The 25,301-nt window shown below is 42.4% G+C and overlaps 1 protein-coding gene across 1 annotated transcript; it reads right to left on the bottom strand.

The window, feature by feature from the left end:
• Positions 1-334: 334 nt before the first annotated feature.
• LOC109872115 (phospholipid phosphatase 3-like) lies at positions 335-23,170 on the bottom strand. Its single transcript, XM_020463228.2, has 6 exons — positions 22,653-23,170; positions 11,012-11,169; positions 6,202-6,482; positions 5,897-5,954; positions 5,613-5,789; positions 335-1,934 (listed from the first exon to the last, which is right to left on the bottom strand). The coding sequence occupies exons 1-6, from the start codon at positions 22,792-22,794 to the stop codon at positions 1,806-1,808; spliced, it is 945 nt and encodes a 314-aa protein (XP_020318817.1). The 5' UTR covers positions 22,795-23,170; the 3' UTR covers positions 335-1,805.
• Between the last annotated feature and the right edge of the window lie 2,131 nt (positions 23,171-25,301).

The raw sequence follows: 25,301 nt of genomic DNA, 5'->3' as shown, positions 1-25,301 counted from the left end.
GCCTAGCAAAGGGCTAGTCTTCCAAGAGTCACATTCTCATATGGGAATGTACTAATTTGCCACTGGGGCATACTCACCAGGTATGTTCTATATTATTCCAGTATACCACTCGGGATATGGGTAAAAACCTGGAATGCACACTATTTCCCCTTCAGGAAGTAAAGCACGGAACGGAACTCCACCATAGAGTCTAGAACCTACGCCCAGATCTCACCTTCGCACGCAAAGTCAGAGAGAGAGCTGCTCAGCTTCATTATCAACTGCCTGTAAAAAAAATAATATTTTATGGCTTTGTCCCAGTCAAAGTGAGGAAGGACACAAAAAAAAGCACAAAAACGTTTCAAATCATTTGTTTTTATTATTACAAAGCACATCATCTATAATACATTTACACCATATGGTTTATATTTTCATTGTACAATATACAAAAAAAAGGACAATACAAAAATATGAAAAGGTATTTTAATATAAAGCTGTCTTCTTGAAAGCTATTTCACAGAAGTTTGAATACTCACAACACAAATTGTCATTTCACTGAATGACTTTTGTCAATCCCTGCTTATTTAGCAGCACTTACACAATAACACATGTATCGACGCGTCAACATTCATAGTGGATATTGCATGAAAACGTAGGTAACTGATATTGTACATAATTCTCTGATACAAAAATGTTCTTTACATTACAAAAATAAAACAGATAATGCTGTTTGGTTGCAATGACATGGTAGGACAGAGCATACTATAGTGACACAGGGAAGGGGTTCTTTTTTCTGAAGTTGGCACAGTTTATGTGAATCACTAGAAAATGGATCACAACGCTAGTCTATGAAAGTATAATCCTGTTTTTAATATAAACGTCTGTTGAAGCAGCCTTACGTTCCCGGTCTTTAACCTGAAGCACTTATGAAAAACACACACACACACACACACACACACACAGCAGTCATCTGGCACACATAGTCACTTCATTACAGGGCTCAGTGGAGGCTCATCCCAACCAGCAAAAAGAGGCCCACATCCCTCTCTCTGCAGTCTCCATCTACAGTGTATATATTTCTATACAAACTACATTTCAGGAGACCTAAAAGCTGGTTTTAAAACAAAACTTTACAGAAAAGCTTCAATTCAGTTCATTCAAGTGGTGACAATTAAGTAAAATATAGAGTTTGGATATAGTGCTATAGCTCGAACTTATAACGAAGGTTATTTATAAAAGAAAAAACATCCTTCCTGTAATCAAGGAATTTGTTCCTGTTCATGAGTTTGTATCTCATATGCACAAAGTATGTGTGATGGTATTATTAGCCAGTCTCCATGGTGCCTAAAGCCAAGCGGACATTATCACGTTCCACAGCTGTTCGTTTCCTTCTCTCCTTCCTTCATGATTCTGTCTGTGAAACTTCCTTGTCTGCAGATAAAGATAAAGTCAATCTGCAAAGCACCAGGTTTGATATAGAGACCATGGGTAATTAAAGCAAAATATGAATTCTCTCCCCAAACTCTTCCACATTCACATGTCAGATGAGATGGTGAGAAACATGGATGTTGCTGGCTGTTCAAACAGCGTGTGTGTGTTGTTTGTGTGTGCATGTGTGTGTGTGTGTGTGTCTCTCTTCTTCTTTCCAAAGTAAGTTCTCCATAGCTCATTATTTCTCTGTGCCTTGCAGACATGTCGGTCGGCAGTCTTGCTGCTTTCGCTGGTTGTTTAACACATCCAGTACAGACCAGTAGGTTGAAATAAAGGATGTTTAAAACCTACAGCGGAAGGTAGCTCTACAGGTAGCTGTACTCTACTGGTCTCTACTATGCCATGGTGATGTGGTTGCTCCTCTCTCTGATGTCTGCCATGGGGTTGTTGGGGTTCTTTATTGGGGTCACTGGTAGAGCTGAACTTCTGCCTTTGGGCTTGAACAGGTCAGATACGAAAAACACCTGAGGGATAGGAAAGAAGAAGAAAAAAAAGGTCAATATTGTCAATAATAAATGATATTGTAACGGTTGTCTTCCTCCTCCTCTGATGAGGAGTAGTAGTAGGAAGGATCGGAGGACCAATGCGCAAGCGTGGTAAGCGTCCATCTTTTTAATAAATGAACACTGAGCAAAAACAATAAAGTGAATGAACGAAACTGAAACAGTTCTGTCTGATGCAGGTACCAACACTCATCAGAAAACAATCACCCACAACTCAAAGGTGAAACCAGGCTACCTAAGTATGGTTCTCAATCAGGGACAACGATTGACAGCTGCCTCTGATTGAGAACCATACCAGGCCAAACACAGAAATCCCAAATTATAGAAAAAAGAACATAGACTGCCCACCCCAACTCACGCCCTGACCATACTAAAACAAAGACAAAACAAAGGAACTAAAGTCAAAACGTGACAGATATAGTAAAAACAGGTCAGCCATGTTAATGATACAGACTGCATAACTGCATTACGCATGCAGTACTACACCATGTTTTACAGTGCATTCGGAAAGTATTCACACCCCTTGATTTTTACAATATTTTGTTATTCTAAAATTGATTAAATTTAATAAAAAATCCTCATCAATCTACACACAATACCCCATAATAACAAAATGAAAACAGATTTTTAGACAACTTTGCAAATGTATTAAAACTTAAAAACAGAAATAACTTATTTACATAAGTATTCAGACCCTTTGCTATGAGACTCAAAATTGAGCTAAGGTGCATCCTATTTCCATTGGTCATCCTTGAGATGTTTCTACAACTTGATTGGAGTCCCCCTGTGGTTGTCACGCCCTGATCTGTTTCACCTGTCTTGTGCTTGTCTCCACCCCCCACCAGGTGTCTCCTATTTTCCATGATCCCCGATGTATTTATACCTGCGTTTTCTGTCTGTCTGTTGGCAGTTCGTCTTGTCTCGTCAAGTCGTCCCAGCGTGTTCTTCCTTGTTTTTCCTTCTCTCTAGTTTGTGATCTAGTCTTCCCAGTTCCGACCTGTTTTTGCCTGCCCTGACCCTGAGCCTGTCTGCCATTATACGCCTGCCTGACTCTTATTAGGATTACTGATCTCTGCCTGTCCAGGACCTGCCATTTGCCTACCCCTTGTATATAATACATCTCTGAGACTTAAACCATCTGCCTCCTGTGTCTGCATCTGGGTCTCATCCTGTGTCGTTATAGTGGTAAAATCACTTGATTGGACACCATTTGGAAAGGCACACACCTGTCTATATACAGTTGAAGTCGGAAGTTTACATACACCTTAGCCAAATATATTTAAACTCAGTTTTTCACAATTCCTGACATTTAATCCTAGTAAAAATTCCCTGTCTTAGGTCAGTTAGGATCACCACTTTATTTTAAGAATGTAAAATGTCAGAATAATAGTAGAGAGTATGATTTATTTCAGATTTTATTTCTTTCATCACATTCCCAGTGGGTCAGAAGTTTACATACACTCAATTAGTATTTGGTAGTATTGCCTTTAAATTGTTTAACTTGGGTCAAACGTTTCGGGTAGCCTTCCACAAGCTTCCCATAAAAAGTTTGGTGAACTTTGGCCCATATCTATTGACAGAGCTGTTGTAACTGAGTCAGGTTTCTAGGCCTCCTTGTCGCACACGCTTTTTCAGTTCTGCCCACAAATTTCCTATGTGATTGAGGACAGGGCTTTGTGACGGCCACTCCAATACCTTGACTTTGTTGTCCTTAAGCCATTTTGCCAAAACTTTGGAAGTATGCTTGGGGTCACTGTCCATTTGGAAGACCCATTTGTGACCAAGCTTTAACTTCGTGACTGATGTCTTGAGATTTTGCTTCAATATATCCACATAATTGTCCTGCCTCATGATGTCATCTACTTTGTGAAGTGCACCAGTCCCTCCTGCAGCAAAGCACCCCCACAACATGATGCTGCCACCCCAGTGCTTCACTGTTGGGATGGTGTTCTTTGGCTTGCAAGCATCCCCCTTTTTCCTCCAAACATAACGATGGTTATTATGGCCAAACAGTTCTATTTTCGTTTCATCAAACAAGAGGACATTTCTCAAAAAAATACAATCTTTGCCCCCATGTGCAGTTGCAAACCGTAGTCTGGCTTTTTTATGGCGGTTTACTAGCAGTGGCTTCTTCCTTGTTGAGCAGCCTTTCAGGTTATGTCAATATAGGACTTGCTTTACTGTGGATATAGTACTTTTGTACCTGTTTCCTCCAGCATCTTCACAAGGTCCTTTGCTGTTGTTCTGGGATTGATTTGCACTTTTCGACCAAAAGTACGTTCATCTTTAGGAGACAGAATGCGTCCCCTTCCTAAGTGGTATGACGGCTGCGTGGTCCCATGGTGTTTATACTTGCGTACTATTGTTTGTACAGATGAACGTGTTACCTTCAGTCGTTTGGAAATTGGTCCCAAGAATGAACCTTTTTTCTGAGGTTGAACCAGACTTTTGGCGGTCTACAATTTATTTTCTGAGGTTTTGTCTGATTTCTTTTGATTTTCCCATGATGTCAAGCAAAGAGACACTGAGTTTGAAGGTAGGCCTTGAAATATATCCACAGGTACACCTCCAATTGACTCAACTGATGTCAATTATCAGAAGCTTCTAAAGCCATGACATCATTTCCTGGAATTTTCCACGCTGTTTAAAGGCACAGTCAACTTAGTGTATGTAAACCTCTGACCCACTGGAATTGTGATATGGTGAATTATAAGTGAAATAATCTGTCTATCAACAATTGTGTCATGCACAAAGTAAATGTCCTAACCGACTTGCCAAAACTATAGTTTGTTAACAAGAAATTTGTGGAGTGATTGAAAAATGAGTTTTAATGACTCCAACCTAAGTGTATGTAAACTTCCGACTTCAACTGTAAAGTCCCACAGTTGACAGTGCATGTCAGAGCAAAAACGAAGCCATGTGGTCAAAGGAAATGTCCGTAGAGCTCAGAGACAGGATTGTGTCGAGGCATAGATCTGAGGAAGGGAGACTAGTCAGGATTGTGGGAAAGATGAACGGAGCAAAGCACAGAGAAATCCGTGATGAAAATCTGCTCCAGAGCGCTCAGGACCTCAGATTGGGGCGAAGGTTCACCTTACAACAGGACAATGACCCTAAGCACACAGCCAAGACAATGCAGGAGTGGATTCGGGAGTAGTCTCTGAATGTCCTTGAGTGGCCCAGCCAGAGCCTGGACTTAAGCCCGATCGAATATCTCTGGAGAGACCTGAAAATAACTGTGTAGTGACGCTCCCCATCCAACCTGACAGGGCTTGTGAAGATCTGCAGAGAAGAATGGGAGAAACTCCCCAAATACAGCTGTGCCAAGCTTGTAGCGTCATACCCAAGAAGATTCAAGGCTGTAATCGCTGCCAAACATTTCTAAAAACCTGTTTTTACTTTGTCATTATGGGATGTAGATTGATGAAGGGGAAAAAACGATTTAATACATTTTAAAATAAGGCTGTAACGTAACAAAATGTGGAAAAAGGGGGTCTGAATACTTTCCAAATGCACTGTATATGCAGTACTATATCATCCTATCTAGTAAATTATAGCTATAGTACATACTATGCATTATATGCAGTAAAGTACTATGTAGTTATGGGGACATAGTAAACACTAAGTCCAAATACTCACTATGCTGTAGGCCACCAGGGCTCCCTGTGCGAAGCCAGCCAGGACGTCGGTGGGGTGGTGCTTGTGGTCGGAGACGCGGGACAGGCCGGTGTAGAAGGACATCATGATGAGGGTGAACTGTGTCAGGGGGCGCAGAAGACGGGCTCCACGCCAGGTGAACCTGGACTGCAGGTAGAACTGGGAGATTGGGAGAGATGGGTAATGAATCAACACAGGGCGACAGCTCGAGTGTGTGTACATGTGTGTTTGTGTGTGTGAGGTTAAGACACATAACAGTAACTCACCACCAAATACAGCATGGTGTACATGGAAAAGGATGCATGGCCAGAGAAGAACGACTTCCTGAAAAGGTGAAATACAATGTTGTTACTATAGCAATTAGAAGATTACTGCACAGGTAAGACTAATGCAAAGCCTTCCGCCTGGATATTGAACAAAGCATTCACTTTGTATGAAATCAAATATCCGGTACCACTTTAAACAAAACATAACGTATAGGCTACGTTTCTTTATAGAGCATTCATAAAGTCTTCATAAATACCACATAGATGCTTCACAATCACAATAGAGTAATCTCAGAGTAATGTACCTGGCCTCCTGGACTTTGCTCTCGGGTCCATTACACTGGTAGTCTGTGATGTAGCCCAAAGAACAGTTGATGGCGGACCAGTCGGGCCTACACACGTCTAGGAAGTGGGGTCGCATGCGGCCCACCGATACCTTGGCGATGTCCGTGAACGATTGACTGACGGCGCAGCCAAAGATGAACACGCCCACCTGCTTGTAGAGGGCGGAGATGTAGGGGTTCCCTATGAAGGACTTAGAGCCCTCGTTCAGGTAGTAGATCATGTAGCTCTCACCAATGATGATCTGATGGGGGAAGGAACAAGAAGAGGACACAGTCATGTCATCTACAGCACAAAGATGGCCACTGTGGCAGTCAAATGGGGATTGGTTCAACCGGAGTCTACAGCGGCCATCTTTATAGATGACATGACTATATCTCTTAGAGATGATGATCTGGCAAGAGGGATAAAGGAGAGGATACAGTCATACAGAAGCAGAAACACACACCTCTATATGTACTGTATATATGGCTCAGCAGTCATGTCATCTACAAGGATGGCCACTGAAATCATGTTGTTACTGTTACGTACTAATTACTGTCAGAGTCAATATCAGTACTTCATTGTTTCATTGTTGTTATTATGTCTCGTTTCAACAAAACTGAACTGCTTATTCATTTCCGTAATGAGAGAGTATCATAGAGTGTCAGACATCTGGTTTTCCAATATATATCTGGAATTCGGTTAAACACATCAGTAAAACAGCGGAGACTGATCAGAGAGTATAGAGCGACAATACTAGGAGTAATCAGAGTGTAATATTGCAACGATACTAGGAGTAATCAGAGTGTAATATTATAACAATACTAGGAGTAATTAGAGTGTAATATTACAACGATACTATGAGCTGAGGGAAAAAGTTCCGTACATCAAGGACGTTCAAATATTTGACTCTATTTTGGAGGAGAAAGGTCAATCAAAAACACTCCAGACCTAACCCTTGGTTAGCACCACTAACATCAAAAACAAATTGCATAACTTTCAGTGTAGCTATGGGAGGGTGAGAGGGTGAGTGAGTATGTGAGTTGTGGAAGGCACATGCAGAGGTTTTCAGTAAGTGGGTAAATAAACAAACGTATAAAACCGATGATTGACGTGCCGGACATACTTAGGGCCGGGGGACGTGGACCGGACTCCAATAACTCACTACAGCTGTTCAAGCTCGAATGCCTTTCCCTTCCCCACCCCCCTGTAGTCCACCTCCTGGCCACAGATAAATGGGAGAGAGGGAGTGAGTGGGGAGAGAAGGAGAAAGAGCTTGAGGTTTTATAGAGGGAGGGAGTGAGAAGAAGAGGGAGGGAGAGTGAAGAGAGGGAGGGAGAAAAAGAGTGAGGGAGAGGAGGGAGAGAAGGAGGGAGGGACGGAGGGAGGGAGGTAGTCAATGGGGAGAGACAAAGAGAGAGGGGCAGAGTGAGAGGGAGGAAAAGAGCAAAGGAGAAATGAGAGGGAATGAAAAGGGAGAGAGAAAGGGAGGAATAGCGAGGGGGGGCAGGGGCAGCACTTCTGGTTTCAACCAGGAGAAACGCTGAGCTAGGCGACATGTCAGATGTTTTGGTGCCAGAGCAGACACACATTGGGGGCACGTTTGTTTTCCACCGCGCCGGCTGACTCGTTTTTTTCACAGGGCTCTGATTTCACAAGGGGATGTCTGGGTGTTTTCTTGTTAGCATCTCGGTTTCATTGAGAAATTCTTGTCAGGGCAGAAAAACATCTAATTTCGATAAAAACACATTTGGGGGGAAAGTCCTATAGGGAGATTGTACAAGCTGATAACGTGTGTTTTTCTTTTTTCATTTCTCTCTCGCCACCATGGAGCCCTTTAGAGCCTGGTTGATCCAACCCAGCTGCTTCATGGGAGAGAAAGAACACATCTGTTTCTCATTGTGTAAGAACTGAGACTATATCAACTATGTGAATGAATGAAACGGCTTTGTATTAACTTTGTGTAACTGTTAAAGGTGTAACCTCAGAGATATTCAAAGTTGGGGAAGAGGTTGTCTCGTGCCTTGTCTCATAAATGTCTAGTCGTCACACAAATGATACAATTATAAAATGTTAACCCCAACACTCCCAGAGTATTTTTTTTTCTTGTTGCAGAGATTTATTTTAAGACCCTTGGTCTATGGGGGAACATGGAATTTAGCGTCACATTCAGAAGAAGAAAAATGGACCTATAGCTCTTCTCCTGTGCCATCCACCACATTTCTAGCCCTGTGAATTACAGTGTTTGTAATCGTCAAGTCAATAATTCATATATTGGCTTCCTTGATGTGTTGGCTTTATGTTGACAAAAGTCATATTGAATTGTGTTTGGTTGACAATGCAACCCAATCTCAACATTTAAAGGAGATGTATCTATTGGTTGGATAGTTTCATCTCAGGCACTTTAATCCTATTCTTTAACTATTATTTTGGGTTTAGTTGGAGCTAACAATCAAACATGTCATTTGTTAACTTATCTACAAGTTAATAAGCTATTTACTGTATTGCAAAAGCGATATTGAATTGTGTTTGGTGTGCAATGGCACAAAAGATATTTGGTTGCACTGACTTAGTCTGGCTTTAGTTCCAGGTTCTCAAGAAATGTACAATTGATATGTTGTCTTTTCCGTCTCCATCTCAACCAAAAATCTAAGTCAAAGAATAGGACTAAATCAAATCACTTTATTTAGTTTAGTTAACTTAGATTTTGAAAATTTGGCAAATATTTGGCAAATATAAATATAAATCCAAATCCAAATATAAATCCAAAATGGATGGTGTTAAGATATAGATGGGAGGGGTTGAATGGAGCTGAAGGGTGGGACTGGATGGTGTTAAGATATAGATGGGAGGGGTTGAATGGAGCTGAAGGGTGGGACTGGATGGTGTTAAGATATAGATGGGAGGGGTTGAATGGAGCTGAAGGGTGGGACTGGATGGTGTTAAGATATAGATGGGAGGGGTTGAATGGAGCTGAAGGGTGGGACTGGATGGTGTTAAGATATAGATGGGAGGGGTTGAATGGAGCTGAAGGGTGGGACTGGATGGTGTTAAGATATAGATGGGAGGGGTTGAATGGAGCTGAAGGGTGGGACTGGATGGTGTTAAGATATAGATGGGAGGGGTTGAATGGAGCTGAAGGGTGGGACTGGATGGTGTTAAGATATAGATGGGAGGGGTTGAATGGAGCTGAAGGGTGGGACTGGATGGTGTTAAGATATAGATGGGAGGGGTTGAATGGAGCTGAAGGGTGGGACTGGATGGTGTTAAGATATAGATGGGAGGGGTTGAATGGAGCTGAAGGGTGGGACTGGATGGTGTTAAGATATAGATGGGAGGGGTTGAATGGAGCTGAAGGGTGGGACTGGATGGTGTTAAGATATAGATGGGAGGGGTTGAATGGAGCTGAAGGGTGGGACTGGATGGTGTTAAGATATAGATGGGAGGGGTTGAATGGAGCTGAAGGGTGGGACTGGATGGTGTTAAGATATAGATGGGAGGGGTTGAATGGAGCTGAAGGGTGGGACTGGATGGTGTTAAGATATAGATGGGAGGGGTTGAATGGAGCTGAAGGGTGGGACTGGATGGTGTTAAGATATAGATGGGAGGGGTTGAATGGAGCTGAAGGGTGGGAATGGATGGTGTTAAGATATAGATGGGAGGGGTTGAATGGAGCTGAAGGGTGGGACTGGATGGTGTTAAGATATAGATGGGAGGGGTTGAATGGAGCTGAAGGGTGGGACTGGATGGTGTTAAGATATAGATGGGAGGGGTTGAATGGAGCTGAAGGGTGGGACTGGATGGTGTTAAGATATAGATGGGAGGGGTTGAATGGAGCTGAAGGGTGGGACTGGATGGTGTTAAGATATAGATGGGAGGGGTTGAATGGAGCTGAAGGGTGGGACTGGATGGTGTTAAGATATAGATGGGAGGGGTTGAATGGAGCTGAAGGGTGGGAATGGATGGTGTTAAGATATAGATGGGAGGGGTTGAATGGAGCTGAAGGGTGGGACTGGATGGTGTTAAGATATAGATGGGAGGGGTTGAATGGAGCTGAAGGGTGGGACTGGATGGTGTTAAGATATAGATGGGAGGGGTTGAATGGAGCTGAAGGGTGGGAATGGATGGTGTTAAGATATAGATGGGAGGGGTTGAATGGAGCTGAAGGGTGGGACTAATAACAAACAAGATAACAAATGTAAAACATATGGGGTCTGTAAAATGTATATAGGTTCAGAAATGTTGTGATATAGCACAGTTACAAATAGAAATCAAACTGGAATGGACATCAGAAACAGAGGAAGGACTAAAAACAAACAAAATATAACTATTGCAAAATAGATTGTGTCTGTAAAATGTGTATAGCATGTATGTATAGTATAGTATGTATGTATAGTATGTATGTATAGTATAGTATGTATGGTTAATAGCATAGTGATAACACATTGGGAATTCAACAAACTTCTGGCTGTCTTTTTCAGTGGGTGAATAAAATCTCACTGATCAACGTCTCAACCAAATATCACCCAAATGTCCACGTTGAAATGACGCCCAGTGGGAACCCCACAACTACCAGGACAGAGGGCAGCGTGCTGTATAATTTAGTCGACACACAGTACAGTAAGTGTTGATGGTGCTGCACATTGCTGAGGTGGAAAGTGAGATGAAAATAGCCTAAGTCACAGATCTGTTTGTGCTGGCTTGCCAACTCCTATGGCAACTCATATACATATGAGTTGGCAAGACAGCATAAACTGATCTGGGACTAATCAGTGAGGTATAGTGACTTACAGAAAGGATGGTGATGAGAATGCCAGCAGCAGAAAGCACAGCGTCGCTTATGGTGTCTCCGTGTTTGGCCGGGTACTTGATGGACTCATCGTTGCAGTAAAAGCCTCGGCGGTAGGGCTGTACAGCACTAGTTTCTATGATCAGGAAAGGCAGGCCGGCTATGTACACACAGCAGTGGTGAGGCAGAGAGAGAGAGGGAGATGGATAGATGAAGAGAGAGAGAGAGAGAGAGAGAGGAGAGAAGGTCAATAAGGTGCTCCTAAATGAGTGTCCACAGGTAGACGGCACAGCGATGGCTGGACAGGGAACATGGGGGTCTCACTTTTCACTCGCATCTTTCCAGACTTGTTGTCTTCACTCAGATAGTTCTCAACCTAAAACCAATTACTAGGAAATAGTGGTTTAGGTCTCAATTCAGTATTGATGAGTCGAGTAGGAGTTCATTTTGTACCAATAGGGTTTGTATACTAGCCTTGGTGCCTGTCTGTTTCAACTCCTTTGTGGATGTCATACCAACATGTTTGGAAAATGTTTATAGCCAGACCGACACCAAGGCTAATCCCATACTACTCCTAGGTTCATGAACGCAATCAATTGAATGTAGATCACCAACTGCAACATTTGTGAGGTGGCCTCGGCATAAAAGCCACATTCAGTGAATCCCTGGATGGAGTGAATCAGAGTGATGCGTTTCCTGTCCCTCCTGCTGCTAAACCATGCTAAAGATTTACGGAGATGATGGGCACAGGGAACCCCACAACTACCAGGACAGTGGTGGGCAGAGGGGTTGTTCTTATAGGACAGGCTGATGCTGCTGTCTTTAACAAAACAAGCCCCTCCTGGTGGGGTGTGATGGGAAACTTGTGCAGAAAGACAGCAAGGAGCATCACTGCATGTAATCTGTAATCTGCCCAAATCATCTGACTGGCATACAAACATGCACACATCCCAAACACAACCTGTACTGCTGCAGTTAACCCACAACACCCACACACAGCTCTGGCAAGAACAATGAAACAAACACAGAAAGACACACCCACACACTTACCTGGGGCACTTACCTGGAAGGTGACTGTTATGCAGTTCTCGTCATAACAACATTGACAAACGCTCTCGTCACACAAATCTCAGGTGATAACATGTCATGTTCATGTAATATCATGATACGGTGCTCAAAAATGGTCATGTACCTGTAGCATCTTCAGTTTGAGGAAAATATGTAGGCTACAGCAAATAATCTACCAAATATCCATTGAAGTGATACAGACTCTATTTTTTTGCCATCAGACAACACTGATGTCCATAATACATCTGCAGTAATTGTGGAAGGATGGTGTTTCACAGTATTACTTACCCACCAGTGTTGTGATTGGCTGTAATATTCGCCTATTGATTTCTCCGCCGGAGCGGCATCTGTTGTCAAAATGGTGTTTCTGACTTTGTGGCTGTGTTATCTAGTGGAAATCGCTCTGTCATTTCCTGATTGCTAAAATGTTAACCTTTTTAGTTTATGCACTGAATAGTGTACTGTAGGGAATCCGAATTTTAGCAACCAGGATATGACAGAGCCCTTTCCACTAGATGAAACAGCCACAAAGTCAGAACAGCTTTCCCATTTTGACAACAGATGCCACCCCGGCAGGAGAAATCAATAGGTGAGTAGTACTGTGAAACACTACCATTCCACTATTACTGCAGATATATTATGGACATTTTTCTGAAATCACAATGCAAAAATAATTTTTTAATCATATGCGTAGCACCTTTACAGGGAAAATATCTGCTCAAAAAACTATATTTGTCTTTTTTTCAATAGTCCACTGTTGATATAGTCCCAAAATGTTTTGTAAGCAGTCAAGTTTTCAAGATATCGGACTTTCAAGAAGCAGTGTCACTGGCCATATCATCAAGACGATGAAAAATGACCCGACTGCTGACATCCTTACATTTTGGGACTGTATCAACAGTCCAAAATGAAAAAGAATATATATATATATATATATATATATTGTTTTTTGGGGTGGATTTTCCTTTTTATGACAACAACTCGCGAAAAATCGAATAAACAAAATGAAGTGCACTGACTTGGCAGCCAAGAAAGGGAAAAATCTGTCATTGTTAGAATCTGTATCGTCCATCATACTATGAAAAACCAACAGCAAACGGGGGCAGCTAGTACTAAAAGGGCTAAATGGTATCCATCGCAGATAACTGATGTGGAAGGCTGAGACAAATGTGACTGAAGGGTGTTTTTGTCCAATCGAATGAGTGTATTTCACCACTTTTAGAGGTAAAACCACTTGTCTAAAAAAATAACAACAAACATATTGCATGAGAAAATATAACGCAGACCAAGAGGACCAGTCATTTCCCCCGAACTGGAGAGGAACTTTTACAGATAAAGGGGAAAAATAGTACCCAGGAGAGGACTCTCCAACCCCCTGACAGAATTGGAAAGCTTACTCTCTCGATCTCATCCAAGTGGACCTTTAACTGATGTTTGAAGCTTTGAAGTGAACCCCTTGAATGATTTTGAAATGTATGAATACAAAGAAAGTCAAACATTTGCTCTCTCTCTCTCTCTCTCTCTCTCTCTCTCTCTCTCTCTCTCTCTCCTCTCTCTCTCTCTCTCTCTCTCTTCTCTCTCTCTCTCTCTCTCTCTCTCTCCTCTCTCCTCTCTCTCTCTCTCTCTCTCTTCTCTCTCTCTCTCTCTCTCTCTCTCTCTCTCTCTCTCTCCTCTCTCCTCTCTCTCTCTCTTTTCTCTCTCTCTCTCTCTCTCTCTCTCTCTCTCTCCTCTCTCTCTCCTCTCTCTCTCTCTCTCTCTCTCTCTCTCTCTCTCTCTCTCTCTCCGATCCATCCCTACCCCCTTTTCTCTCTGGGTAAAGGCTGAGGATGGCGTGAGGGTTGGGAGGAAGAGGTCAAACTGGGGGTGCTGGCCTGGGTACTGGGTACTGCAGAGCTAAGGCAGGGGGTTTGATGTCTTCAAACCCAAATGTCAACACACTCCTTAGTGTGTTTGGCTCCCCTCGCCCTGCTCCCCTGCTCCCCTCGCCCTGCTCCCCTGCTCCAAGCTGCCTGGGCTTTGAAAGTCCAGCTGGGAGAGGCTCATGTTACAGGCCAGTCTCTCTGCCTGATGGGAACCCCAGACCAGACCCTAACCACTCCTCCACTGGCCTCCCTCCCTCAAATCCAAGATTCAACAGTATTCACATTATTACCATTACTGTTTTTACTATTTATATTCAAGCCATTTGAAACTTGGGGTTTTCAGAGGTGTTAGCGCTCTAGTAGAGAGAAAACACACTTTATGTACCGCCCGATCTTAACTGTGGTCTGTCAGCCTTTTTCATTGCCCTTATGATGGGAGGGAATCAGCAGGCATTCCTCTCACAGCACAGTGCTTGGCAGCTTAGAGCTGCTGCTTGCTGATGTAGGGCAATGGAAAGAAAAGAGGGCCCTGGCCGCTGGGCTCAACACTGCTATGAATGTGAAAAGCATTCATCCCGGGGTTCTGACCTCCCTTGACTGCCTTTATGCACATGAACAGATCCAAGACTCAGGCGGGCCGGAGAGTACAAAAGAGAGGAAGTTAAATACAAGTAAAAGATGGCTGACTCTCTCTCTCTCTTGCTCTCTCTGAGTTCATTAAGGAACAGAAACGCCACAGTCGGGTCCTGACCCCTAACAGGTGACAGAAACAAAAATGGAGTGAGTAATTTAAGATGTTACCAAGTCTGTTCTTCCCATGATTCAGCTGTGTTGTCTTGCCTCTGAGGCCCTCCAATCACCCCATGCCACCAGCCAGTGCAGCATCAGCATTCTTCAAGGCATCTTGGGATTTCCCGTCTTCCTCCCTTTCCCTTCCCACTTCGCACAAGCGAGGGGAAAACCAGTGCCCCACTAGTTGCCAACAACAACAATCAGCCAAGAGGCATACGTCTAATGTATTAGCTACACTGACGCAAAGAAAACATAAAGCACTCCCGAATTGAAAATGGCATGAATGAGCATGTAGGATTTTCTTTTTTACCAATATCAAAATGTCCCATTTGGCTTATATAACATCGTAGCGATCCCTATAAAGCCCCAGTAAGGTATAACCAAACAACTTCCTCGAAGTGATGAGTTAGTACTCAAACACCTGTCTGCTTTGCTTCCTCTCACGGAAAAAATAGGAAGCGAGAAACATTTACCTTGAGCTTATTGGATTATAACAATTCTTAAGCATGCCCATAGGATTAATTAGAGAGTTTCAGTTTGGGGCTTCAATTCCACTATGGAAACCACAATCAATGTCTGGGACAGGCAAATGGCAGCTTGCATTGAATGAATTCAATTCCAGCATAATTTTGGGGCATTTCACATAACACCAGTTGCTGTTGCTAAAATAAACAGATACACATTTTCCACCATTGCTCTCCCACTGGCCTAGAAATGTAGACTGCATGTGTGAGGGAGTTGTGCCGCTGTATACACAGATGCAGTTGTGTTTTTACTTGTATCCTTGCGTGCATGGCAGTCAAGAGCCCCCACACAAACTACTCCCTGTCTGTCTGTCTGGTCGTGGTGCGGTTGCCAAACCCTATTCCTATGCTCTCCTAGTTCCACTGGCTACTGAGAGAGGAGAAGAGGGGAAAAGATCACATTTGCGTTGAATTGCGGTTTGCCAAAAATATTGGTGAAATGCTTAAAGAATCTGAGCTTCATGTAGTCTCAACATGTTACCGATTAAATAAAACAATGAAAAGCCTAAATATAAATCCCTGTAAAAGTGTTTTTCTCCCCCATTTGTCTCATTGAATAGTTAGTGATGTTTAACAGTCACGCTATAGCTGATTAAGCCCCCTTGAGCTTTCTGATGAGCTACAGCCAGGCAGTAGCAAATGGGGACATTATATGGTGATTAGAAAATGTAACGACTTACTGCTCAACTAACCCCATTTAGCTACACACTTAACCCAGGGTTCATCCTTGCACTGGGCTGGAGAGTACTGGGCCAGTGTTGGCCAAAACACGGTTGATTCAGTTCAATCTACAGGGAATAAATCTAAAGTTTGGTTACATTTTATAATAGCCAAGTACCTCAACTCTACAATGATTTCATCCATGTTTTTGAGCGCAGACTAGATTTAAAAGAAAAATCACCTCTGACTCCTTCGAGTCGCTATGCAGTCGATACTTAAAAGATTGCCATTCTTAAATCCTTACCATGTACCTATGTTTGTCCTTTGTTGTTGCGTGCCTGTCTTTGTTTATTGAAATCAATACTTTTTGATGAAACGTTAATTATATACAACTACAGACTGTTTCCTCATTGCTGTTGCTCGAAGATGCTCTACGATGTGCCAATTGAATCTCAACATAGAAACAGTCAGTGGTTGTATTTGAATACCTTTTTTTTGTATGGGATGACAGGCCATCATTGTAAATAAGAATTTGTTCTTAATTGACTCGGCTGGATTAAAAAAAAGTTAAAGAAAAAAATTGCGACTCAAACGACCAAAAAAACTCTCATTGTGGAGTTGAGGCACTTGGCTAACTTTACAATCATTTTGGATGAATAAGCCATTATAAATACTTTACAAATGCTTTATAAATTATACTTGTTAATGAATAGAATTATGAATTGTTACCTAAAGTCCTGCCTGTTTAAACTAATGCTATTTTGGCTAAGATAGTCTTGGGATGTGCAAACACTGAGAGCAGGTCTGGACTCCGGCCTGGTCCTATAGTGTATGTATGTGCTGTAGCCAACTCTTTTATTGGTATTACAATAATACGACAACAATAAAAGTGTTGGTTACAGCACATACAGTATGGGACCAGGCCAGCACCTTATTGAGATATTGAGATCTAAATATAAAACTCTGGATAGGCTACTGAGATCTGGGTCTGTAATTGTAAACTGTCTCAGAGTAGGAGTGCTGATCTAGGATCAGGTACCTCCTTTCCGTATAATCTTATTCATTATCATCTAAAAGGCAAAACTGATCTTATATCAGCACTTGTACTCTCAGACACTTCATTAATATGGGCCCTGATTGTAAGCTGAGAAGGAAAGTCCTTCTGGTCTAGAGATGCTGGAACTCCAGTCAGAGTCACAGTGAAAATGGAAGCTGGCTTGGCCAGTAATTGCAAGTGTGCTTCCACCATTTCCTCCTTGCGGTCTCTCCCCTCAAACCACATCTTTAGACAGCTATACACTGTTGGTTTGTTGACAGGCATTTTCTGTGGGCAGGTACAAACACAGAGTGGGCAAAACTTACCCTCCGCCTCGTAAGAAAAAAATGATATATTTATGCATTTGCAGGGCAATAGAGAGACGGAGAAGTTTGTTGACAGAACCTCTACTGACCCGTGATAACCTTATCAGAGACTATTTTAAACAAACAGTTGTGGGGTAAGAAGTGGCCATATATGTCCCATTGGACACAGTCAACTCAAGTCAGTGACCCTGTGGAACTTGAATACATACGTCTTTACCCCAGACTAGTAAATTCCACCTCTTTTCCACCTTCATGTATTATACATTTCAACAGGTCAAAGGATGAATACTTTCAAACCGTCAAGGGATAAAAAAAATGACTGATCTCTGAAATGCATACAAAATCATATCACGTTCTTATTTATTTGTCACATACACTAAGGCGGTGTATGTGTGGGGGGCCTGCTGAGTGACGCAGCAGTCGAAGGCACGACATTGCAGTGCTAGAGGTGTCACTACAGACCGGGTTCGATCCCGGGCTGTATCACAACCAGCCGTGATCGGGAGTCCCATAGGGCGGCGCACAATTGGCCCAGTGTCGTCCGGGTTAAGGGAAGGTTTTGGCTGAGGGGGGCTCTACAAGTATGCTGTCATTATAATAAGAATTTTGTTCTTATCTGACTTTTTTTTCTCCGGGGCAATACATTTGGGTGAGTTTATTTATCGCCTGAGTAGCCTCGTTTCACTGCCAAAACCAAAATTTAAACATCCAGTGTTCAGCAAAATAACAACACAATGCCAAATACAGATAGCCAAGTCAAATAAATAACATCCAATCATATTAACAGTTACTCTCTCGCGGGAATTCCACTAACAGTCCATATGTAGCCAAACGTAGCTGCTGCTCATTCCATTTGCTCGAAAATTGATGAATGGTTAAAAAAAGTAAGGCCTGCGTACATAGAGACACTGCTACTACCAGCAGTACTACACCTTCACCTGTTGACGACACAAGTTGTTCTGCTTCCACGAGCACATCCAATGCTAGCATCAGTAATTTGTACATTTGTTGTTAGCCCAGCTAGCATGGTCACTGACAGTTGTGAATATGATGCAGCCGAAGAGCTACTGCACCCTTACCCGGGAAAGCACCGAACAACAGACAGGGACTTTGGAGGCAAATATGATAAGAACTAAGATCGAATCGTACTACACAGGCTCTGACACTCGTCGGATGTGGCAGGGCTTGCAAACCATTACAGACTACAAAGGGAAGCACAGCCGAGAGCTCACCAGTGACACGAGCCTACCAGACGAGCTAAACTAGTTCTATGCTCGCTTCGAGGCAAATAACACTGAAACATGCATGAGAGCAGCAGCTGTTCCGGAAGACTGTGTGATCACGCTCTCCGCAGCCAATGTGAGTAAGACCTTTAAACAGGTCAACAATTGGAAGGCTGGCGGGCCAGATGGATTACCAGGACGTGAACTGAGAGCATGCGCTGATCAACTGGCAAGTGTCTTCACTGACATTTTCAACCTCTCCCTGTCCGAGTTTGTAATACCATCATGTTTCAAGCAGACCACCATAGTGGCTGTGCACAAGAACACTAAGGTAACCTGCCAAAATGACTACTGACCCGTAGCACTCACGTCTGTAGCCATGAAGTGCTTTGAAAGGCTGGTCATGGCTCACATCACCAACAAACTAACATGGTCCAAGCACACCAAGACAGCCGTGAAGAGCACAACAAAACCTATTCCCCCTCGGGAGACTGAAAAGATTTGGCATGGGTCCTCAGATCCTCAAAAGGTTCTACAGCTGCACCATCGAGAGCATGGTTGGTTGCATCACTGCCTGGTATGGCAATTGCTCGGTCTCCGACTGCAAGGCACTACAGAGGGTAGTGCGAACGGCCCAGTACATCACTGGGGCCAAGCTTCCTGCCATCCAGGACCTCTATACCAGGCGGTGTCAGAGGAAGGCCCTAAAAATTGTCAAAGACTCCAGCCGCCCTAGTCATAGACTGTTCTCTCTGCTACCGCACGGCAAGCGGTACCGGAGTGCCAAGTCTAGGTCCAAGAGGCTACTAGACAGCTTCTACCCCCAAGCCATTAGAATCCTGAACATCTGATCAAATGGCTACCGAGACTATTTGATTTGCCCCCTCTTTACACCGCTGGTACTCTCAATAACTCTCCCTCATTTACATACTACCTCAACTAACCAGTGCCCCTGCACATTGACTCTGTGCCGGTACATCCCTGTATATAGTCTCGATATTGTTGTTTTACTGTTGCTCTTTAATTACGCATTACATTTATCTCTTATTCTCATCCATATTTTTTGAAACTGCATTGTTGGTTGGGGGCTCATATGTAAGCATTTCACTGTAAGGTGAACTGTTGTATTCGGCGCATGTGACTAATAAAATTTTATTTTATTTGGGCTACATTGATTTGGGGTTCACTTATATATGGGAGTACTGACTTTCCTCAGCCACAGTGTGTTATATGTGCAAAAGTACTATCTCACAACTCAATGAAACACTCACTCTCTCACTCTTGCACAGACATTCTGAAACAAAACATGTCAATTTGAAAAATAAGCCACAGGAGTTTTTAGAGCAAGAATTAAGACGACTTTCGAGTAGTAAGGCATGTATAAAACCAACAGATACCATTAATAAGAAGTGGCTAGAAGCGTTTTATATGGTGAGCTTCCGAGTGGCTAGGACAGGCAAGCCCCATACTATTGTGGAGGACTTAATTATTCCTGCTGCCACGGATATGGCTGGGACAATGCTGGGGGAAAAGGCCCAAAAAACTATACAGACAATGCCTTCATCAAACAACACTGTTTCACGACGCATCAGTGAAATGGCAGGAGACGTTTTGAAACAAGTACTGCTTCGCATACAAGCCAGTGAATTCTTGAGTGAATTTGAGTCAACAGATGTGGCGGGCCTGGCACAGCTCCTACCTTATGTCCGTTATGTTTATGGGGGGGGGGGTCAATTAAGGAAGACAATCCTCTTCTGCAAACCACTGGAAACCAGGACGACAGGTGGGGATATTTGTAAAGTACTGGACAGCTTTGTGACATCAAATGGACTTTGGTGGTCAAGATGTGTTGGTATCTGTACTGATGGCGCAAAAGCCATGACAGGGAGACATAGTGGAGTGGTAACGCGCGTGCAAGCAGTTGCTCCCGATGCCATTTGGGTACACTGCAACATCCACCGAGAGGCTCTTGCTGCCAAGGGAATACCTGACAGCTTGAAAGACGTTTTGAACACTACAGTGAAAATGGTTAACTTTGTTAAAGCAAGGCCCCTGAACTCTCGTGTATTTTCTGCATTATACAATTGTAATGCTTTTACAACATACAGAAGAAGTGCACTGGTTATCAAGGGGCAAAGTATTGACACATTTTTGTAATTGAGAGACGAGCATAAAGTTTTATTTTCCGCCAATAATTTTCACTTGTCTGACCGTTTGCACGATGACGAGTTTCTCACATGACTGGCCTATCTGGGTGAGTTTTTTTCTTGCCTGAATGATCTGAATCTAGGATTACAGGGACTCTCCGCAACTATATTCAATGTGCGGGACAAAATTGAGGCTATGATTAAGATGTTCTTCTCTGTCTGCATTAACAAGGACAACACACAGGTCTTTCCATTATTGTATGATTGTTTGTGTACAAATTAACTCAAGCTTAAGGACAATGTCAAATGTGATATAGTGAAGCACCTGAGTGAGCTGGGTGCGCAATTACGCAGATACCTTCCCGAAACGGACGACATTAACAACTGGATTCATTATCCCGTTCATGCCCTGCCTCCAGTCCACTTACCAATAAATAAAGTGCAAGATTATTGATTATTATTAAATTATTATTTGTGCATGGTCCTATAAGAGCTCTTTGTCACTTACCATGAGCCGTGACAAAAACTGTGACAAAAACTCACACTCATTCTTATGTTTAATAAATGTATCGTATAGCGTGTGTGTGGCAGGCTCACAATGATGGCAAAAAACAACATATCAGAGTGCGCTGACCCTGGTGCTAGAGGGGGTACGCAGCTGGAGGTTGAATGTTTGAAGGGATCCGTGACTATAAAAAGTTTGGGAACCACTGCTGTATATCATCACACTATATAATGTACTTGTGTTAAGTCACCAGCAGACCAAAGACTATTAGACCTTGGACCAGAATACTTATTAGGGTCTTTGACTTTGATGTCTTTCTTGGAATGACTGATTCAGTCACCTTTCGAAACTATTTGACAGTTCACCGCCCTAGTGTTTCTGAGTCTGGTGAGGAATCACTCACTCTAAGCTCAGTCAAAGAGTAAGAGGAACAGAAATAGAGAAATAGAGAGAGAGAGACAGAAAGAGAGAGACAGAAAGAGAGAGACAGAAAGAGAGAGACAGAAAGAGAGAGACAGAGAGAGACAGAGAGAGACAGAGCGAGAGACAGAGGGAGAGAGAGACAGAGAGAGAGAGAGATGGTACTCAGTACATTAGCTGAACATATGGCTGACCTTCTCACCACTTTCTTTGAATTACACACACACACACACGCACGCACGCACGCACACACACACGCACACACACACACACACACACACACACACACATACGCACGCACACGCACGCACGCACGCACACGCACACGCACACACACACACACCAAATATATTATGCCAGATGTCACTTCAAGAGAATTCCTGGCTTGATTGCCAGTGTGGGATGTGAGACATTATGGAAAATATTAAAACAGGCCAAATGAGGGCAACAGGAATGGGCAGACACCAAAGAAATATAGCCCTCTTGGAGCAATTGATCAATTGGCTTTTCCCCCTTTGCCAGCAGAATATATTGCTGTACTGTGGGCGTGGGGGTTTCACTGGGAACTCTGGCAAAAAATATAGTCATGATAAATCCTTGTCTTTCTGAGGAGGAACATCTTTTCAACTATTTTTGCTGTCTTGTATTAAAAATGGACTACGGGGAAATGGAACAAGGAGTCAACAGAAAATGACAATTAAAAAGAAGAAAACAAAGAAATGTAAAAGGAAATTAAACAAACCTTGGAATCATCTTTATGTTGACTGACATTGCTCTGATATTGGATTGTATGGATTAATTATTATTATTGTTAGACGGACATTTGCATGAGTAGTTTCTGCCCTTGACCTAATGATAGCATAACACTCTAGCTCATCCAAGATAATAAATAAACCAACAAGTCATATAACATTATGATGCTGGGTTAATCAACATGAATAAAATAATACATTTTATGCAAATGTAAAACTGTGGCCTATTTATATAAGAAAAATGTACTGCAGTGTCAGACAATGTGACCTAATAATATAGCCTAATTTCTTGTCCTATCTACAGAATGAAAAGTCCAGAAACACTCACCTAAAAACAAGCAGAAGAGATCCACACCGACCAGGAAGGTTTTCCTGCTGTTGTCTTTACTGTTGTTGTTATTCAGGGAAGAACTTCCTCCGTTCCTTGTTTCTGGTGCCATTGTCTTCTCATAAATTAAACAGCGTTGCATTTATAGGCTACTTACTTAAATGATTTTCCAAATAAACAAGTAAAGAGTGGCGAAGTTGCAGCTGCAGTCGCGTTAAATTCTCGTAAATTGAACTAGAAAGCGAAGCGGAGTTCAATAGTTAGTTAACCATCAGTTGAGAGATGATTCGAAATATTTACCGATATATTGTGCTGATAAATTCAAATGAGATGTGACGATTGCATTTAAGTTAACTGCAAGGGTTTGGCTTTTATTTCGTTCCCGTGTAATTCTGCTCACTCACCCTGTGACTTTCGTTGTTGACTGTTGAGCAATTTCTAAGTTACTTCTAATAATCATTGAGGAGCACCGAAGTTTAGTTGCGCTCCCACCTCCGGTGTCCGCCTCCTAAAGAATCACCTCCCCCTTTAGTCCGGGGCCTTAGCTCAATTAAAAAAAAAATGAAACTATATGGAGGCGGATACAAGCATAGCATTTGGTAGAGATGCTCTTTGGGATGTTTAAATTGATATTAGAAGGGGTGGCCAAAACATTCTTATTATTTTATTTTTCTACATAATCCAATATGGCCACCAAAACAGAATCAGGTTTTTGAAAGGTGATATTACTGTTGAATTTTTTTGCCATATATAGTAAAAACGATTGTATTGTGTATTTGTGAGTAGTGGACCAGCCTTCCACGATATTCCATGATATTTCATAAGCGACCAGCCTAAAGTGGCAGAAATGTCCTGGAAACACCAGAAATCAACCTGTAGGCTAACCACTCAAGTTGTGTGGAACTACTACATGAATCACCCCAACAAATGTATTTAAAAGGTTAAAAATGCCATGTTCTAACAGTGTAATAAATACATTTCATATATGCTATCGCCAAAATAATATTTTATTTGTGTTTCTTAAGGTCTTATGTAACATTAGAATACGAATAAAAAATATATTTCAAATAACACAATAGCATTTTCTTTAGTTTATGTTACTACAGGCTAAGTAAAAAGTAAACATAAAATAAAACAAATTCAATCAATTTTATTCGTGGAGTGCTTTGGTATAACTATGAAACAGAACACATACGCGTTGGAACGTGATAACAGCTTCTTATACAGCTACAAAATAAAATACCCCAACCACGCAGACGCACCGTCAGCAAGACGCGTGTCGGATGTCACATTAACAACGAAAGTTGGTGAGTGCGTTGCTGATGTTGTTTTTTTGCTTGATATGTTGGGCCTGCTCTCTCAGGGATACATTCTGTGATGATAATCTGCCCATAGCATTGTCACCGGCTTTATTATTCAAACAGTGCCATCCCTTCCACTCTCCTGTCTCACTGCGCCCCTGCTCAGTGAGCACCGCCACTTTTGCTCTTAGGCCTTTGAAGTGTAGGCTCAGGCTCAGGCTCAGAATCAGAAGAATAGTTATCAGAGATGTCAAGATTAATGTGTACCTCACCATCGGAATCATTTTCATTCAGATTTTGTAGCAACGCTAATAGAGCATGTGCATCCATTTGTCTTTGTCTTCTTGCCATTGTAAATTACGCACACTCAATGTGCACTCCAAGTAGGCCAGAGTCGACTGATAAGACTGCTTGGATTCAGTGGACCGATATACAATATTGAGATTATAATTCAAATAGATCAATACAATAGAATGGCCCGCCCTGTTCTTCATTGACCATTAATGATTACACAATTATGCATTGTTCACTTCTCCTTGCTCATCAACTCAACCATTCTCAGCCGTTCTCCCATATCATACTTTAATATGTTTAAATTGTGGTTTTTCCACATTTTGCTACATTACAGCATTATTCTACCCCCCCCCCGCCCCCATCAATCTACACACAATACGCCATAATGACAAAGCAGAAATAGGTTTTTATAAACATTTTGCAAATGTATTGCAAATTTAAAACGAAAAAAATCGACATTTACATAAGTATTCAGACCATTTACTCAGTACTTTGTTGAAGCATCTTTAGCAGTGATTACAGCCTCAAGTCTTCTTGGGTATGACGCTACAAGCTTGGCACACCTGTATTTGAGGGGTTTCTCCCATTCTTCTCTGCAGATCCTCTCAAGCTCTGTCAGGTTGGATGGGGAGCATAGTAGTACAGATTTTTCAGGTCTCTCTAGAGATGTTCGATCGGGTTCAAGTCCAGGCTCTGGCTGGGCTACTCAAGGACGTTCAGAGACTTGTTCCGAAGCCACTCCTGCGTTGTCTTGTCAGCACAAGGCTGGTTCATCCTTGGGAGCAATTCCCAAACACCTGAAGGTACCACGTTCATCTGTACAAACAATAGTATGTACAAACACCATGGGACCACACAGCCATCATACCGCTCAGGAAGGAGACGCGTTCTGTCTGCTAGAGATGAACGTACTTTGGTGCGAAAAGTGCAAATCAATTCCAAAACAACAGCAAAGGACCTTGTGAAGATGCTGGAGGAAACAGGTACAAAAGTATCTATATCCACAGTAAAATGAGTCCTATATCGACATAACCTGAAAGGCCGCTCGGCAAGG

Source organism: Oncorhynchus kisutch, linkage group LG27 (genome assembly GCF_002021735.2).
Source record: "Oncorhynchus kisutch isolate 150728-3 linkage group LG27, Okis_V2, whole genome shotgun sequence".
Lineage (NCBI taxonomy): Eukaryota > Metazoa > Chordata > Actinopteri > Salmoniformes > Salmonidae > Oncorhynchus > Oncorhynchus kisutch.
The sequence above is the reverse complement of the archived record's forward strand: the minus strand, read 5'-3'. Positions and strand labels throughout refer to the sequence as shown.